General features: G+C 42.2%; 1 protein-coding gene across 1 annotated transcript in view; it reads right to left on the bottom strand.

The window, feature by feature from the left end:
• Positions 1-1537: 1537 nt before the first annotated feature.
• The window catches only part of DNAAF9 (dynein axonemal assembly factor 9), a 70772-nt gene continuing 55163 nt past the window's right edge, over positions 1538-17146 (bottom strand). The window contains exons 30-37 of the mRNA XM_032747938.3: positions 14949-15084; positions 14517-14603; positions 12951-13057; positions 12190-12264; positions 11835-12037; positions 10178-10243; positions 9776-9869; positions 1538-8413 (exon numbers count right to left, since the gene is read on the bottom strand). Of these exons, the coding sequence (XP_032603829.3) occupies positions 8301-8413; positions 9776-9869; positions 10178-10243; positions 11835-12037; positions 12190-12264; positions 12951-13057; positions 14517-14603; positions 14949-15084 (881 nt within the window). The 3' untranslated portion in view covers positions 1538-8300. The remainder of the gene's footprint in view (positions 8414-9775; positions 9870-10177; positions 10244-11834; positions 12038-12189; positions 12265-12950; positions 13058-14516; positions 14604-14948; positions 15085-17146) is intronic.

Genomic DNA, 17146 nt, shown 5'->3' with positions numbered 1-17146 from the left:
TTCCTGTTGGGAATTCATTACTTTAATTAGGTTGGTAATTTATGAAGCTAAAGAGGCACCATTTGTTGGTGGACACGTAGGCAAAGAAATTCCAGATGAGCTCACATGGAAGGAAGAGGAGCTCATGGAAAGCCAAGGAGAGCTGGAAACCTCTCCAGATACAACCAGACTGACCAAAACGAGATAATTAAGAGCAAGAAACAGGACTAAAAACCCTGATTTGGGTTATGCTCAGGAAAATCTACCTCATCTCTGCTAGGAAATGAAACTCAGATAGTTCCCCGTCATCTAAAGCCTCCCAAAGCATTTTTAAGACCCCATTTTTTTCATGGCAAGGGTGTCCAGCCCAGGCACAGCTGCCCAGGTAGAGTCCCCATCCCTGGAGGGATTTAAAAACCATGTGGATGTGGCACTTGGGGACATGGGCCAGTGGTGGCCTTGGCAGTGCTGGGGGAATGGTTGGACTTGGTAATCTTGGAGAGCTTTTGAGCAATGTGCAATAACCTTTTCCATTAACAAATTTTCCCAAATAGCCAAACTAAACCTCCCCTGGCCCAGCCTGAGGCTGTTCCCTCTCCTCCTGTCCCTGTTCCCTGGGATAAGATCCCAAATCCATCCCCCCCAGGTTGTCCCCTCCTGTCAGGAGCTGTGCAGAGCCACAAGGTCCACCCTGATCCCCCTTTTCTCCAGGCTGAGCCCCTTCCCAGCTCCCTCAGCTGCTCCTGGGGCTCCAGACCCTTCCCCAGCCCCTCAATGCCTGTCCTGTACCTGGAGACCCCAAAACCACCCCCAGGACTGGAGGTGCCCCAGCAGTGCCAGCACAGGGGACCTGCCCTGGTCCTGCTGCCACCCAAAATTCCTGATTTACAGCTGGGAGCTTGCACAGCAAGGGAAAACTGGATTTCAGTCCAAAACCCAAGCCCCAGAAGCTGCTGGTTTATGTGCACACCTGGAATACGCAAAGCAGGCTGGATTTACATAAATCATTCCTAAAAACCAAATCAAGCACAAAACCAGCCCCAGCGAATGCAAAAGTGATGTAAAACAGAGACACAAAATCAGCTGCAGGCTCAGCTTAACCAGCAAAAATCTGATTCGTGCTCAGCCCCTCAGGGAAAGAAGGGTAATTTGGGATTGCCCTCTCCATGGCAGCCAGGTTTGTGGTCCATTGATCTTGAAGCTGCATCCTCATTTCTGTGAGCACAAGGAAGAAGGTTTAGCACCTCCCTCTATTTGTAAATATGTAAATATCAATTTATGCTCACACACAGCTGCTGCAAAACAGAGACAGCAGCACAGAGCAGATTAATCTTCTTCAAGTTTGAATTTTACCCAATTAAAAGCCCAGGCAAGAAGGTCTGAACTTAAAGTAGCAGCTAAAAAATACCCCATAAAACCTTAACTTTTTTTAATTTTAATTTGAATACAAACAACTCACCTTTCTGCCAGTTTAAAAAATTTAAATGAAAACCACTCAAAGTTTAAAAATTCCAGTTTAGAAACCTGTGAGTTTTATTAAAGGAGCCAAAGCCAGGCAGTGGATGGATACTGTTTATTGGTTCTTTCCATCACATCTGAGTTACAGGTGTAAAAGTCACACAAACTGCAGGTATAAACGTGTAAAACAATACAAAAATAAATGGAAAGGTAATTTTATATTTACTGAATCAAGTTGTGTAATAAATACGAGAGGCAAAAAGCTTCAATCACACCATTCAGCTGAACTGAAGTTACAGTAGTGTTTGTAAATAACACGTTTTTAACTTAGAGTTGCAAATATTAAAGCATTGAGAACTAGTATAAAAGTGAATTTTGGCACATTGTAAAGTGAGAAGTGTTAGGTCAGGATCCGGCTGTTGTGTAAAAATGAAGCAATTTCTCATGAGCTTTCTGAGGTACATTTTTAACAACCTAAGATTAGATCAACCCTGTGGCTCTACCAACTCACAGTTCACAATTCACTATACTAGTCACAATCTTTTTTTTCCCTTTTCAAGAATACCAAAAGTATTCCAGAGCTTAAATCTGTGCAAATTCTGACAAGTTTCAATTTAAAAAATAACAATAATTTAAAAAAAATTCCAACTTATTAGGGAACTCTCACATGCAACTTAACTCCTCCCTGCAATCCGGTGTGTTAATTGCAAAGTGTAAAACTGGATTAATCCCAAATTGCACAGCTTAAAATTCAAATACTCCCAGATTGCAGAGCAGCTCAAATTGCAAAGGTTCCCCTGCTAAGTTTGTCACATTTGAATCCTATAACTTCAGTAACTTCTGATCACACTCATTCTCGGTGAGGAGAAAGAAAAAAACACCACCACAAGCTGCTAACAAAGGTCAGCAAAGCGTGGAAACCCCTTGAGGACTCTTCAGCACTTCCCAAGCTCAGGAATGCCTGGACACAATTTTTTCCAAGTACAGTAAAAGAGAAAAGGAACAGTGTAATGGCACTTTTGCTGTATCCAAACATCAGTGGGTTAGAAATGGTGCTTTTTTTTTGTTGTTGTTGTTTTTTAATTATACAGTAGCAAAAAAAAGTTCAAACCTCAATCCTTCGGAGTAGCTCCATCCTCACCTCGACTTCCAAGGAGTGAGGACACCAAACCCCCTAGGCTGGGGATTCCATACAGTACAAACAGCTTTGACCAGAGTACAAAAGTTACGCTCTTCTAAAAAAAAAAAAAAAAATTCAAAAAGAGCTGCTGATCGTTAGAATCGACTCCCAAAAAATCAGCAACTGCTCTTCAACAGCAGCAGCATCAGGCATTTCAGTCCTCAAAGAGTTTTCTTTTAAACAGTTTAACCATTTGTGCTAATATTTGTCACTAGGTTAAATTTTTAAGTCCTTTCACCAAAACCGTAATTTTCCTTTAAAAAAAAAAGTGGGGGTGCAACCCCTGACATCCATTTATTTGGGGAATAAATGGTGTCATCTGCAAGGCACTACTACATTTAAAGGATACCATTGTCACAGTTTCACTATTTCGGTATTTTTTCTTTTTTTATTATTTTTTTCTTCTTCTGTTCTGGTTGAAAGTCACAGTTCAAAAATAAATGCTAAAAATTGAGGTAATCAATTTCTTTCAATACCAAAATACATGAATTGAGCCAGTACCAGTCTGGTGAAAGGTCTTTGTAATACACAGCTATGACCATAGAGCACATGCAGCACAGGACAGGAGGGTTCTAGGCCTTTGTTCCGAGCTCTTCTGCTCCAGTTTTTAAGGAACAGCTCAATTTGCACACTCACACCCCAATTATTTCCTTTTTTTTTTTTTTTTTGTTCACAGGGCTTGGAATTCCAGCTGGATCAAGCCCCATCCACATTGATTTGAGAGCTGCACAAATTGGAGTTCTTAAAAAGAGTTCAGCAGAGCAAAAATCAGCTACAGCATCTTCATCTATTTTCAATCAATTGCACTTAAATCTACTCTGTATCCACTCACGAGTTGAGACAAAGCCTCCACCACGTGCCTGCTGTCCCAACCACTGGAATTTCTTCCCACATCACATCCCACTACTCTAAAAATATGGCTTTGCAGGTGAGAGAACTGGGACTGGAACAGCTGGGTTTACACTGACTTAATTGGCAAAGCAATTCCAATTGGAGCTCAATTTCCTAATGCCCCTTTATATTGCAGCGCTAGCCACCAGAATTTTGGGATTCCTAAAAATTCTGGGCTGTGAAATAATTTCATGCAACCAACTGGATTGAGCTGTAAACCCCTGGCAGCCCCCCAAACCCCACTGCTAGCTACCTTTGCTCTACAGGCACTACAGGATATTAAGACTAAAATTTAGCCATGCATAGATAAAACTCACGAGCTTTATCAGGATGCTCCACACTTGTGATCCAGGGGATACCCCAGGAAAGCCTAAAAACACAAACTAATTGCTGGCTTTTACTGGCCTCTAACAGGATACAAGTAGTTTTTATATAAAGTCTCGTGGTGTGCAAAAAAAAAAAAAAATAAAATAAAATATTAAAGTCTTTAATTCAGACAGCTTTCTAAATCTAGGAGGAAAGCAAGGAATGAAACCTTATCAATATTTCTATCCCAGCCTGCAGCACCTGGAATTCTACCTCTGCACTGTGGAACACTCATAGGACAGGCACCCAGCAATGAAGACCAAAACCACCTAAAATGTGCTTCAGGTTACTGAAATTTCAGTTATTTCATATTCCAAAGGTAAAAAATACATCTCTTTAGCAAAGCAGAAACTCTAATTTAGTCTCAGGTTTGATGGCAGGGGTTAAATCTCATTTTCCTGCTTCGAGATGAGGCTGTGCAGATACATTTGAAGTATTTTAAGTGTCCTGCAAGAGATTTTTCATTCCATTTCTTGCTGTATCACAAACATCTGGTCAGAAAGAAAAGCTGCAGTTGCAGTAAAAGATTGAGCTGTCCCTAAGGCAAAGGAATATGAAAATAAAAAAATTCCTGCTGGGCTGCTCTCACCTAAATTCTGAACACATGCATGCTACAATAATCTGCTTATTCAAATAAACTCCAATAATTACCTGTAAATAGCTGCTAAGGTACTTTATAATCCTTCAGGCAGGGATTTATAAAGCCTCCTTTAAAATAATACTGAATTAAGTCAGGACAGGCTGCCAGCATTCCTGTTCTATCATTTAGGAACTATAAAAATTCTGTTGCAAGTACTTAAAAAGTTGATTTCTCACCAGCACAGTGAAATGTTACGGTGTGCAAACTCTTCTGGAAACTCCACAAACAAGTTCCTGCCTCTTTCAAGTAACATCCTTTGCTATTTTTTACCTTTGGAATTCACTCATCTTCATGAAAATGAATTCTTCAGCTGAAGAATCTCCCCCTTGCCTTGCCTAGTTTTTAGGACTGCAATAGGAATCCTCCAGGGATAATCTAAGCAAGGTGCACATTGCAGCCAGCCAGGAAATATTTTCCAGAATCCCAATGAGAGGACTGGGAAGAAATTAAGATTTCTCCACTGATTTCACCCTGAAATGTATAAATAGCTTTTCTTTAAAGTCAGAATTTCAAGTGCAGACTCAAACTGTGCTGAGGTTTTGAGATGGGCTGTGCCCTGGCAAAGGTGGGGGTGGCGGTGTTCCCTCGTCCCTCTCTTTGGGAACACCCTGACAGCTCTGGGATTAGGAACTTTTTTGAGTTGTTCCCACTGTTTCCACAATTTTCACTTTGGGATTGCCCTAACAGCTCTGAAATTAAGGACTCTGGAAAGTGTTCCCCCATTTTTCACTTTGGGAACACACCAACAGCTGTGGGATCAGCGACTCAATTCTGAGTTTTTCCCACTGTTCCCCCATTTCTCACTTTGGGAACACCCTGACAGCTCTGGGATTAGGTGCTCATTCGAGCTTTTCCCATTCCCCCATTTCTCATTTTGGGAATGCCCTGACAGCTCTGGAATTAGGGACTCAGTTCTGAGTTCTTCCCACTTTTCCCCATTTCTCACTTTGGGAACATCCTAACAGCTGCACATTCAGAGATTATAAATTTTTTAATCTTTCTCCTATTTCTTACTGTGAAATTAGAGACTCAATTCTGATTTTTTTTCCCATTGTTCCCCCATTTCTCACCTTGGGAACACTCCAACAGCTGTAGGATTAGGTGCCCATCTCAGCTTTTCCCATTCCCCCATTTCTCACTTTGGGAACTCTCTGAAAGTTGTGGGATTGGGGACACAGTTCTGAGTTCTTCCAATTGTTTCCCCCTTTCTGGCTTTGGGAACACCCTGGCAGCTCTGGGATTAGGGACTCTTCTGAGTTTTTCCCACTGATTCCACATTTTTCACTTTGGGAATGCCCCAGCAGTTGTGGGATTAGGGACTCAGTTCTGAGTTTTTCCCATTGTTCCCCCATTTCTCGCTTCGGGAACATCCTGACAGCTCTGGGATTAGGGATTCTTCAGTTTTTCCCACTGTTCCCCCATTTCTCGCTTTGGGAACATCCTGACAGCTCTGGGATTAGGGATTCTTCAGGTTTTCCCACTGTTCCCCCATTTCTCACTTTGGGAACACCCTGACAGCTCTGGGATTAGGGACTCATTCAAGCTTTTCCCATTCCCCCATTTCTCACTTTGGGAATGCCCTGACAGCTCTGGAATTAAGGATTCAGTTCTGGGTTCTTCCCACTTTTTCCCATTTCTCACTTTGGGAACATCCTAACAGCTGCAGATTCAGGGATTCTAAATTTTTTTATCTTTCTCCCATTTCTTGCTTTGGGAACACACCAACAGCTCTGGAATTAGGGACTCAATTCTGAATTTTTCCCATTGTTCCCCCATTTCTCGCTTTAGGAACATCCAGTAGCTGTGGGATTAGATTAGAGCTTTTCCCTCTGTTCCCCCATTTCTTACTTTGGCAGTACATCAACAACTGTGGGATTAGGGACCCTGAGAAAGTGTTCCCCCATTTCTCGCTTTAGGAACACAGCAGCAACTGTGGGATCAGGGACCCAATTCTGAGTTTTTCCCATTGTTCCCCCATTTCTCACTTTGGGAACACAACAACAGCTGTAGGGTTAGGTGCCCATCTGAGCTTTTCCCAGTCCCTCATTTCTTGCTTTGGGAACTCTCTGAAAGATGTGGGATCAGGGATTCGGTTCTGAGTTCTTCCCACTGTTCCCCCATTTCTGGCTTTGGGAACATCCTGACAACTCTGGGATTAGGGACACTTCTGAGTTTTTCCCACTGTTTCGACGTGTTTCACTTTGGGAACACCCAGCAGATGTGGGATTAGGGACACAGGTCTGAGTTTTTCCCATTGTTCCCCCATTACTCATTTTGGGAACACACCAAGAGCTGTGGGATTAGGGACTCAGATCTGAGTTTTCCCCACTGTTCCCCCATTTCTCGCTTTGGGAACATCCTAACAACTGTGGGATTAAGGACTCAATTCTGAGTTTTCTTCACTGTTCCCCCGTTTCTCGCTTTGGGAACATCCTAACAACTGTGGGATTAAGGACTCAATTCTGAGTTTTCCTCACTGTTCCCCCATTTCTCGCTTTGGGAACACCCCAACAGCTGTTAATTAGGGACTCTTCTGAGTTTTTCCCATTGTTCCCCCATTTCTCGCTTTGGGAACATCTGACAACTCTGGGATTAAGGACTCTTCTGAGCTTTCCCCACTGTTTCCACATTTTTCACTTTGGGAATGCTCCAGCAGTTGTGGGATTAGGGACTCAGTTCCGAGTTTTTCCCATTGTTCCCCCATTTCTCACTTTGGGAACATCCCAACAGCTGCAGATTCAGGGATTCTAAGTTTTTTAATCATTCTCCCATTTCTTGCTTTGGGAACACCAACAGCTCTGGGATCAGGGGCTCTTCGGAGTTTTCCCCACTGTTTGCCCATTTCTCAGTTTGGGAACACACCAAGAGCTGTGGGATTAGGGACCCAATGTTGAGTTTTCCCCACTCTTTCCAATTTCTCAGTTTGGGAATGAACCAAGAGCTGTGGGATTAGGGACTCTGAGAAAGGGTTCCACCATTTCTCACTTTGGGAACAGCCCAACAGCTGTTGATTAGAGACTCAGTTCTGAGTTTTTTCCCATTGTTCCCCCATTCTTCATTTTGGGAACACACCAAGAGCTGTGGGATTAGGGACCCAATTCGGAGTTTTTCCCCAACGTTCCCCCATTTCTTACTTTGGGAACATCCCAACAGCTGCTGATTAGGGACCCAATTCTGAGTTTTTCCCATTGTTCCCCCATTTCTCGCTTTGGGAACATCTCAGCAGCTGTGGGATTAGGGACTCTCTTAAATTTTTAAATTATTCCCCCATTTTTTGCTTCGGGAACACCCAAACAGTTCTGGGACTGGGGACTCTTCCGAGTCTGTTCCCCCATTTCTCGCTTTGGGAACATCCCAATCCCACATCCTGAATTCCCCCACTGACCATCGATGCTCCTGTGCAACGATTCCCAAGGGACACCCAGGCATCGTTTGATATCTGCACCATGGCCCAATTCCACAATTACATTCTGACCTTTTTAGGAAATAAATCCAGTTTTGCTTCTTGTCTCCTCCTCCTTCTTCTTTTTCTCACGTTTCCACCACAAGCCAGAGATTCCAGGTGATGCTTTGTACAGTCTGGAATTAAGGTGAAGTGGAAGCAATCCTGACAGTACAAACAGCTAAGCAGTTACCACGTTAAATGCCAACCTAAGGGGAACAAACCCTTAGTTTGGGAAGGAGTGCTGAAAACAGACATTTCACTCAATTTCTCATGAGCCAGAAGGACAAAAATAGCATTTTTGGTTCCTGACACAAGGACAGGAACGCTCAGGATCCACGTGCTTAAATCTTCTGCTCAAAGAGGTCGTGGTACTCCTGCTCCTCCAGCTCCCTGTTGTACTTCTCAATTTCCCTGTTGGCTTCTTCCAAGTAATCATTCATGAACTGGTCCATTACTGGTTGGGAAAGGTGAAGGAAGACCATTTGTGCAAATGGAATTTAGTAGAAAAGAACATGCAAGTCTGAAGGAAGTGCCAGTTCTGGGGCACTCAGTGAAAGCAGAAATTCAATATATTACTTTCTAGAAGTTCTACAGTCAGAGCTCCCCCAACTCAGCATTCCCAAGGAACAAAGGAGCTGCACAAGGGATATTTCCCAGACAGGAGAAGATCTAAGGGAAGTAAAACCATAGCAGGATTAGATGGGACGGTAGGAAAAAATTCTTCCCTGGGAGGGTGGTGAGGCCCTGGCACAGGTTACCCAAAGAGTTTTTGGACTCCTCATCCCTGGAAGGGGCTGGAACAAGATCAGCTTCAAGGTCCTTTCCAACCCAAACCATTCTGGGACTCTCTGAACACATTTCCAGCTGTTCTGCTGAAACACAAGTCTAAAACTCTGCCCAAAATTCAAATCCCCCAGAAAGGGTTAACCAGGTCTGGGGTTAACCCTGCCAAACACCAAGGGGGAGGTGAAGAATCCTGGAATGGTTTGGGTTGGAAAGAGCTTAAAGTAGGGCAGGGACACCTCCCACTATCCCACAGTGCTCCAAGCCCTTCCAACCTGGCCTTGGACACTTCCAGGGATCTAGGGGCATCCATAATTTTCCAGTGAATACTGAAATTCAAGTTTGCTGTTGGGTTTTGTGCCCTGCAGACAGAAATCTGCTTGTTTAAAAATTTTAAGTTGTCCCCAGAAAATAACTCTGTTTTTTTACTTGGAGAAGTTAAGGTGCAAAGTAAACCGGGAATATAAAACCAATTTGGAAGTTGGTGACCAAAGACAGAAGCAAAAGGAAGGTATGAAAATGAGAGAATCACAGAATCATTAAAGCTGGAAAAGCCCTCTGAGATCATCAAGTGCAGCTGTGGCCACCACTGACCCTGTCCCCAGGTGGGGACCAAGGCCAAGAGGAATACACTGGAACCTTGGCAAGGAATTCCAGGGTAATACTAAGGACAAAAATATGATTGTTTTCACTTGAGTGTGTGCACACATGAAATTACATTCATTTGGAAGTTTTATCAGTCGTGCCCAGGCATTCAGTGCTATTACAGCACTATTTGGTTTGAAAAATATTTCTTTGACAAGCTGTGGTCGATAAATTATTCCCTGCATGAGCTCATGGGCAGTTTGGGGTTTGTTTTGTTGGTTCTATTCTGTTTCTGAGATCTTATCTTTCAAAAAAGGCTTTAAAACTAAGCTTTAGCTGGCAAGGAACTGGTTCTTTACCATATCTGCTTTGGCACTTAACATTTCAGAGCTGCACAGTTCACTGCCTACCTAAAACCTTCCCCAAAACTCTCAATTTTAAAGGATACATGGATGATAATCCATTTTGTCACCAAAAAAATTCACAAATTGAGTCCCATTGTAAAAATAACCAGCTGGAAGCGGATCCAAGTGGCGTTTCACCTGCAGGAGGAAAGAATTTAAATTAAACACCTGTAGGGACAGTCCTTACAAACTCAAATAGATAAAAGAAAATGGAAGGGCCATTACAGCAACCAAAGATGGCAAATTTCACATCCTCTCTTGCTTTCCAGTGTGAATTTGGAGCTCTGAGATCAGATTTATATCTCAAATCCCTCCTGGACAGCTCCATAAGTGCATTAATAATTTAGTGCTCAGCACATTTGTTGTGGCAGGTGCTTTGTCATCCAGATGGATATTTAAGGGAAATCAGCCAAAAGAAGGGTTTGTAAATTATTGCTGTTACTCACGTGGATGTTTTTGATTTCCTGAAGGGTTAACATTCCTCTGGTTTTCAGGGCTTTCCTCTGAGGTTTCTGTAAAAAGAAGGAGATTCCAGTTATGTGACTACAGAATGACAGTGTGATATCACAGCTTAGTTGGTTAAAAAATCAATGAAAAAAAAAAAAAGGCAAAACCAAACCACCAAATAGAAGCATGTATTTCAAAAAATTAATTTTTAAAATTATTCAGTTCTATGAAGGCATTCACAACTATGTTCTGAAAACAAAAATAAAAATTCACTGGTCTTACAGAAAACACTCAGAAATTAAAAAGTCTGTTAAGTATTTCAGACAAGACAATTTAAATACAGCTTTCCTGTAAGAAAGCTGGCACAGGAACAGAAAACCAACTTCATTTTGAGCCTGAGAAATTCTGTAATCCCTTTCTTTCCTGCAGCATGTGGTAACTCTTAGAGCTATCTGAAACCCTCAATTAGCCATGACTGTACAAAAAGTATTTATAGTCTTGAATTGCTCAAAGAGGAAACACTTCACACTTGAGATAAGCATTTAAGTTCCAAGTTTTCATAAAATTTAAGTAGTATTCCACAAAGAGCTTTCTTACATGGCAAAGCATTTGTCTCCATATTTTAACCCCGTGGTAAGTACAGAGCATGAGATAATCAGCACAAAAAAATGGATTAATTCCCTGTATTAACACAGGGGACCAGAAGATGAGAACCTGAGCATCTCAGAAACTCAAAAACCTCAGAAATCTTAGAACTTTAGCAACTGCTCCAGCCACAGTCTGCAGGAAACACTTTTCCCTTCCTACACAAATTTTTGGAGGGAGATGTTGTGCAAATCCTAATCCATATAGAAGTAACATGGAGTTATTTTTTAACTTAGAAATGTTCCAAAAAGTTGCCCAGAGAAACTGTGGCTGCCCCTGGATCCCTGGAAGTGTCCAAGGCCAAGCTGGGCAGGGTTTGGAATAATCTGGGAGAGTGGAAGATGTCCCTGCCCATGGCAGAGGGGTGGAACTGGATGGGATTTAAGGTCCCTTCCAACACAAACCATTGCAGGATTTTATGGATCTGTGATTCTGTCAATCAGCTGTGGCAGTCCCTCTGTGCAAACTCTGCTTCCTACAACAGCCACATTCCCTGCTTCTTACTCCTTATTGCATGGATACATCAGCCATGCAGAAATACACTAATTAAAGATGACAAAATGAACAGGACTCTACCCTCCATTTCAGTGGATTACTTCCAAGGAGGTTTAATTTAGTGTATCAAAACAAATTTTAAGCTTTGCCAGCATTCAGGTACTGGAAGAAGATTTATTTCATAGCACACTTCAGCCCTTGGCAATCACAGCTCAGCTAAATCATCTTGTGTTTATCCTGGACATAATCCATTTGCTCAAGCATTCAAGAGCAAATCAATCCATGAATAAGCTGTAGCAAGCACTAAAACAATACAGAGATTACAACACACATTTGTAAACTCTTAGTCCCCTTCCTGAAATCCATTTGAACCCTAGAATGTCAATACCTTGGTAGGGAAAAAAAAAAAAAAGAGATTAATTAAGAAACCCAAATGTTTCACTGAGACAACTTGGATATTTCCTTTGCTTGTTAAGAAATGCCAAGCACTGAACAAAAGGAAGCCTGCCCACAAACCTGTTTTGCAGTTTCTCTGAGCCAATCTTTGATATCCTCTTCCTTCAGGGAGCAGCCAATGAACACAAGGAAATATTCCTGTTGACTGCTGCAGTCTCTGGGATCATTTCTGGAATCAGGAGGAGTTGGCCCCTCCGAAACAGGCACCAGGCTTAGGGAATTTGCTGCTGTGTTGTGACAGACTTCAATGACTTTATCAGCATCTAACAAGGAGAAGACAGAAGGAAGGGTCTGATAATTGCTAATCTAATCTAACATCAACACTGGTGCAGACAGAATCCAGGACAGAAATACTTTTTTAAACACCCATAACATGCAGTGTGATCACAACACCTCAGCAGTAATCTGCCCTTACCTGAAAACTTCACTTTGCCCATTATGTGATAAATGTTTCCAGAAAATGGACTTGGCTTGAGCAACGACTTAATTGCTGTTTGAAACAGAAGACAAACAGATTATCTCAACTTCTTTTTCTTCTCCTTGGTGGAGGCTTCTGGTAAAACCTGTGCAACTGATCTCTAATCCACATCCCAGTAGCTTCCAAAGGAAAAGCTGCCATGTCCCCTTGGAGTATCACTATGTAACATTTATTTTCTCATTCTTTGCCCTGGAGTTTGGGAAATAAGGTGTGTTTGGCATAAGGAACTCCCACAGTGTGTGTGGGAGGTAAAATCCACCTCTTTAATACTACTTGGCTAAGGAGAGAAGAAGAAGTTTAATAATGCATCTACTCTAGAGAAGAGCCTCTTTTCTAGTAGCTACAAAGAATTATTTGGCATAAAAAGTAGAAGCTGATGGTCACTTATAAAACTGTATTTCAACACTACCAAATACAATGAGACATAAAATAAAAAGCAAACACAGGAAGTTGTCTCAGTCCTAGAAACCAAAAATTCAATTAGATTTTCATCTGAACAAAAATCATGGGACAATTTTCCAGAGCAGACACTAAGGAACAGAATTTACTGTACTTTTAGGAAGGAAAGCTGAGTTTTCAATTAAAACTTAACTTCAGCAGTGATTAAATCACTGTGCTACGTCAGTGCCTTCCTTCCCCTCTATCCCTCAGCATCCCAAACTTGGATTTCAATCAAGTCAGGCAAAGTTCATTGGTACCTTTGCATTTGGTCACAAATCGTGTTTTCTCCAGAGGGCGACTGAACCACACGCAGATCTGAACCATGGGAGGGAACACGGGCCCAGCCCCGTATTTACCCTCATACCTGGAGGCAAAAACAAACACCTTCAACAGACAGAAATCACAGGAGCTTCTGCTTCTCATCCAGCATACAACATCTGTGCTTTCACCACAGATGAGCCTTGCTCAGAGGAAGGAAAATACAGAGATTTCTTCTCCATGAAAATGTGCTGCCAACAGTATTGTGTTGGTCAAAGCACTCAGGAGTCCTTTTCATGGAGTCATGAAATGGTTTGAGTCAGAATGGACCTTAAAAATCATCTCATTGCCACCCCTGCCATGGGCAGGGACACCTTCCTCTAGTCCAGGTTCCTCCAAGCCCTGCTGCTCCAACCTGGCCTTGGACATTTCCAGAGATCCAGGGGCAGCCACAGATTCTCTGGGCACCCTGTGCCAGGGCTCAGCACCCTCACAGAGAAGTATTTTTCCTAACATCTAATTAAATCTCTCTTCTTTTAGCTTAAAACCCTTCTCCCTTGTCCTGTCACCATCTGCCCATGTAAAAACTCATTCTACTCCTTTTTTATAAGCCCTCTTTAGGTACTGCAAGGCTGCAGTAAGATCTCCCTGGATGCTTTTGATGCTCTTCCTGCTGCTCTTTCTTTCTCTTCCACACTACCCAGATCCAATTCTTGCATACTGTCATCAAACATATTAACAGCTGCCCAAAAGTTTGAAATATTTTCCTTTCCTGCTCTCTGTCTTTGGCTCCATGCAATCCACAAGCAGCTCTGATGATATTAATTCAATATCCTCACCGCAAGCCTTGTGCTTCACTCCAGTAGCTTTACTTGGCTACTTGCATCCAACTCAGAACCAAATTTATTAATAAAGATATACAGAGGACTGCAAGGTATGATAAATAAATGATGTTTCCAGCACAGAGCTTGGTCAGCCAGGAGTTATGATGGCTGATAACTGCAGATTTCTGCCAAAAAGGTGAAGCAGAGAGAATTGCAACAAGATGTGTCAAGAGCCCTGAGCCAGGAGAAATCTCCCTCGGTGTTCAGTGGAAAGTTTGGTGCCACGTGGGTTTGTGCCTCAGCTGTGCCAAGGCTGTCACTGAGGTTCCTGGGTTTTGTGAATAATTGCTCTGCTAATGGCCAGACTGACAGAGCAAGTTCATTCCAGTAATGCTGAATAGCTGTCAGGATGAAATTACTCCACTCATTATTGACCTCACCCATCCCAATCCTTCCCAGCTTATTCCCACAGGGTTCTTGCCTATTCTTCTGGAAAGCAACAGTAATCTTGCCATTGATTTAAATAGTGTCCAGAAAGGAGCTTTTCCCCCCATAAAAGGGCAGCAATCTTGTATCCACTAAGAATAATCATCAGCTCTCTTAAAGATGATTTACAAAGCTGCTGCCTGTTCCAAATGAGTCGTCTTAGGAAAAAAAAAAAATAAATTAAGTTAGCGAAACATTTTAATCTTCAAGTTAATTAGAAAAATAGTTTTAATACTTCTCAGTCTAGATACTTGCCAGCCAGGGTACATTAAATATCGAGCTCTCATCATCTGAGGATTTGAAAAACTGCTTTCTGAGAGAATTAGTTCAATATCCTCGTTCCTGTAAAGAGATAAAAATGAAGATTTTTCATTTTCTAAGTTAAATAAAATGGCCACTATCTACTTACATAAAACATTATGTGCTAGTGACTTTAAAATTAAGAGCACTTTTCCTTTAGTATGGCAGTAACAGTAACATAAATCACCCTCTGCAAACAAAACACATTTCCTAATCCCTGTATTTATATGCCCATAAACGTAAAGGGAAAATCCCTTTTGCACGAGAAGCAATTAAGAAAAATCTGCATTTCCTTCCTATAAATCACCAGAGTACAAACATGAGAACAGAAGTTTCTGAGTGCTCGTGGCCCATGTGCCAGAAGTGATAAATCCTGATGAAAGTTACCTCGTTACAATCCCATTTTCTGCCAGGATGAAGGAAACTCCAGGATTTGCTGCTCGGATCAGGCTCTGCAGCTGCACGAGGAGTGGGTGCCTCTGCTCTGTGGCATGACTTGTGAAAACCACGTTACTCACCAGTCCTGTGGAAGGAAATCAGGATAAATTACACAGCTCAGCCATGTAAACAGTGACTAATAAACCATTCAGTGATATTCCAACCATTCTTCTCTTATTTTTCCTTCCCTCTCACTGCATTCTTTCATTAAAGACAAAAAAATCCACTACAACAAAAAAAACCAAGCACAGAATCTTTCAACTAACTGAATCATTTAGACTCAATCCATAGAATTAATTAATTAAAATAACAAATCCATACAAGAATCAATTTGAGCAAGAGTAGTTAAAAAAAAAAGAAACACTAAGGTGTAAAGTCTCTTGATAAATTCAACATGCATTAAGAGACTAAACAGCTAAAAATCAGTATTTTGGACACTCAGTTGCCACTCCCAACAACAAGAGAAGGGTTTAGGGTTTTTTTGTCTTTAAGACTCCAAAAGGTTATTCAGACAGCAAGACTGAACCCATGAGGCATCAAAAAGATAACAGAAAACCATCCAGTTAATTTCACTTATAGGATCCCTGCTTTCCAATTATACATGATTTGACTTTCAGCCCAGTTCCTCAAAGAAAGTGCAGAGTCAACACTTGGTGCCTCCCTAGGATGTCTGTATGTGTGAGGGATGGAGAGGAAATGGAAAGGAAACGGCCTCAAGTTGTGCCAGGGGAGGTTTAGAGGAGATATTAGGAAATATTTCTTCATGGCAAGGGTTGTAAAGCCCTGGCAGAGCTGCCCAGGGCAGTGCTGGAGTCCCCATCCCTGGAAGTGTTCAAAGAACACCTGGATGTGGCTCTTGAAGGGGTAATGGGGAACTGGGCAGTGGTGCTGGCTTGATGACTGGATTTGATGATCTTAGAGGTCTTTTCCTACCTAAACAATTCTGTAATTTTATAATAAATGCTATTTCTTTGCTCAAGATGTGCAGCCCTGCTCTGACACTTTCCTGTGACTACAAGTGGAGTAGAAGGAAGAACAGAAAATCTCCAATATCCACAAACAACTGAGCCAGGATGCATTTCCTCTGCCTCCAAGTATTTAAAGCAAAGATGTAACAACTGATCACACCTGATCTGCTGTCTGCAGTAATTCCTGGTCTTTACACAAGTCTTAAATCACATTAATCCATGCAAAGGCTGCATTACACACAAATTCCTGAACCAAATATTTCTGGGGCAGTTGCACTGCACCACAGTCTCCCAGTCACTGTTCTCTGAATCACTGACCCTTCCAAGCCAGATCTTTATCAACAGCACAAATCTCCATCACTCTGTTTGTCTTTTCTTTTAACCTTGCACAGAAGTTTCCACTCCAATTCCAGGAACATCCATGTCTTCTCCAATACACACTTGCTCTTGGAAGAGGGGGAAAAGGGAAGAAGAACAGCAAGCATCCTTTGAAATTTAAGCCACATGCAGGCTTGAAAATCATATATTAAGTTTTGGGATATTAATCATGAAATTAGGATAAAAATATGAATAAGATAATAATTCTACCCCTGGAATATTCCAGGCCAGGTTGGATGGGGCTTGGAGCAGCCTGGGATGGTGGAAGGGGGTTGGAATGAGATGAGCTTTGAGGTCCCTTCCAACCCAAATTATTCTGGGAATCACCCACCACCACCCTGTGGCAGAGCTGCCACTGAGTCCATGTGACAATTGGCAGCACCATGCCTTGGAGAGAGAGGATCCATAACTGTCAAGGATTAAGTTGGAAAAGCTCTAAGTTAAAAAAAAAAAAAAAAAGATTCAGGGGAAATCAAATCTAGTAAATCACAGAGCTCTGCAGCTCATCTCCTCCTCAGCACCCCTGCTCCTTCTCCATCAATCTCTGCTCCGTGTGTGCCTGCCCAGGGCACTCCCTGTCACTCCTGACTGGAAACTCCCACAGAGTTTTGGAAGCAGGACAAGCCTGCTCAGAGCTCTGGCTCTGCTCACACCCAGCCATAAATCCTGGAAGTGTTGGGATCACAGGCACAGTGCATGACCCTGGATTGATGCACAAGGAGTGTAAGCCAAAGAAAAACAACTTCCTGAGCATTGGAAGGTGCCTCCACAGCTTCAGTAATGAACAAATTTAACCTTTTC

Source organism: Taeniopygia guttata, chromosome 4 (genome assembly GCF_048771995.1).
Source record: "Taeniopygia guttata chromosome 4, bTaeGut7.mat, whole genome shotgun sequence".
Classification (NCBI taxonomy): Eukaryota; Metazoa; Chordata; class Aves; order Passeriformes; family Estrildidae; genus Taeniopygia; species Taeniopygia guttata.
Note: the sequence above shows the minus strand (reverse complement) of the source record. Positions and strands in the feature narration are given on the sequence as shown.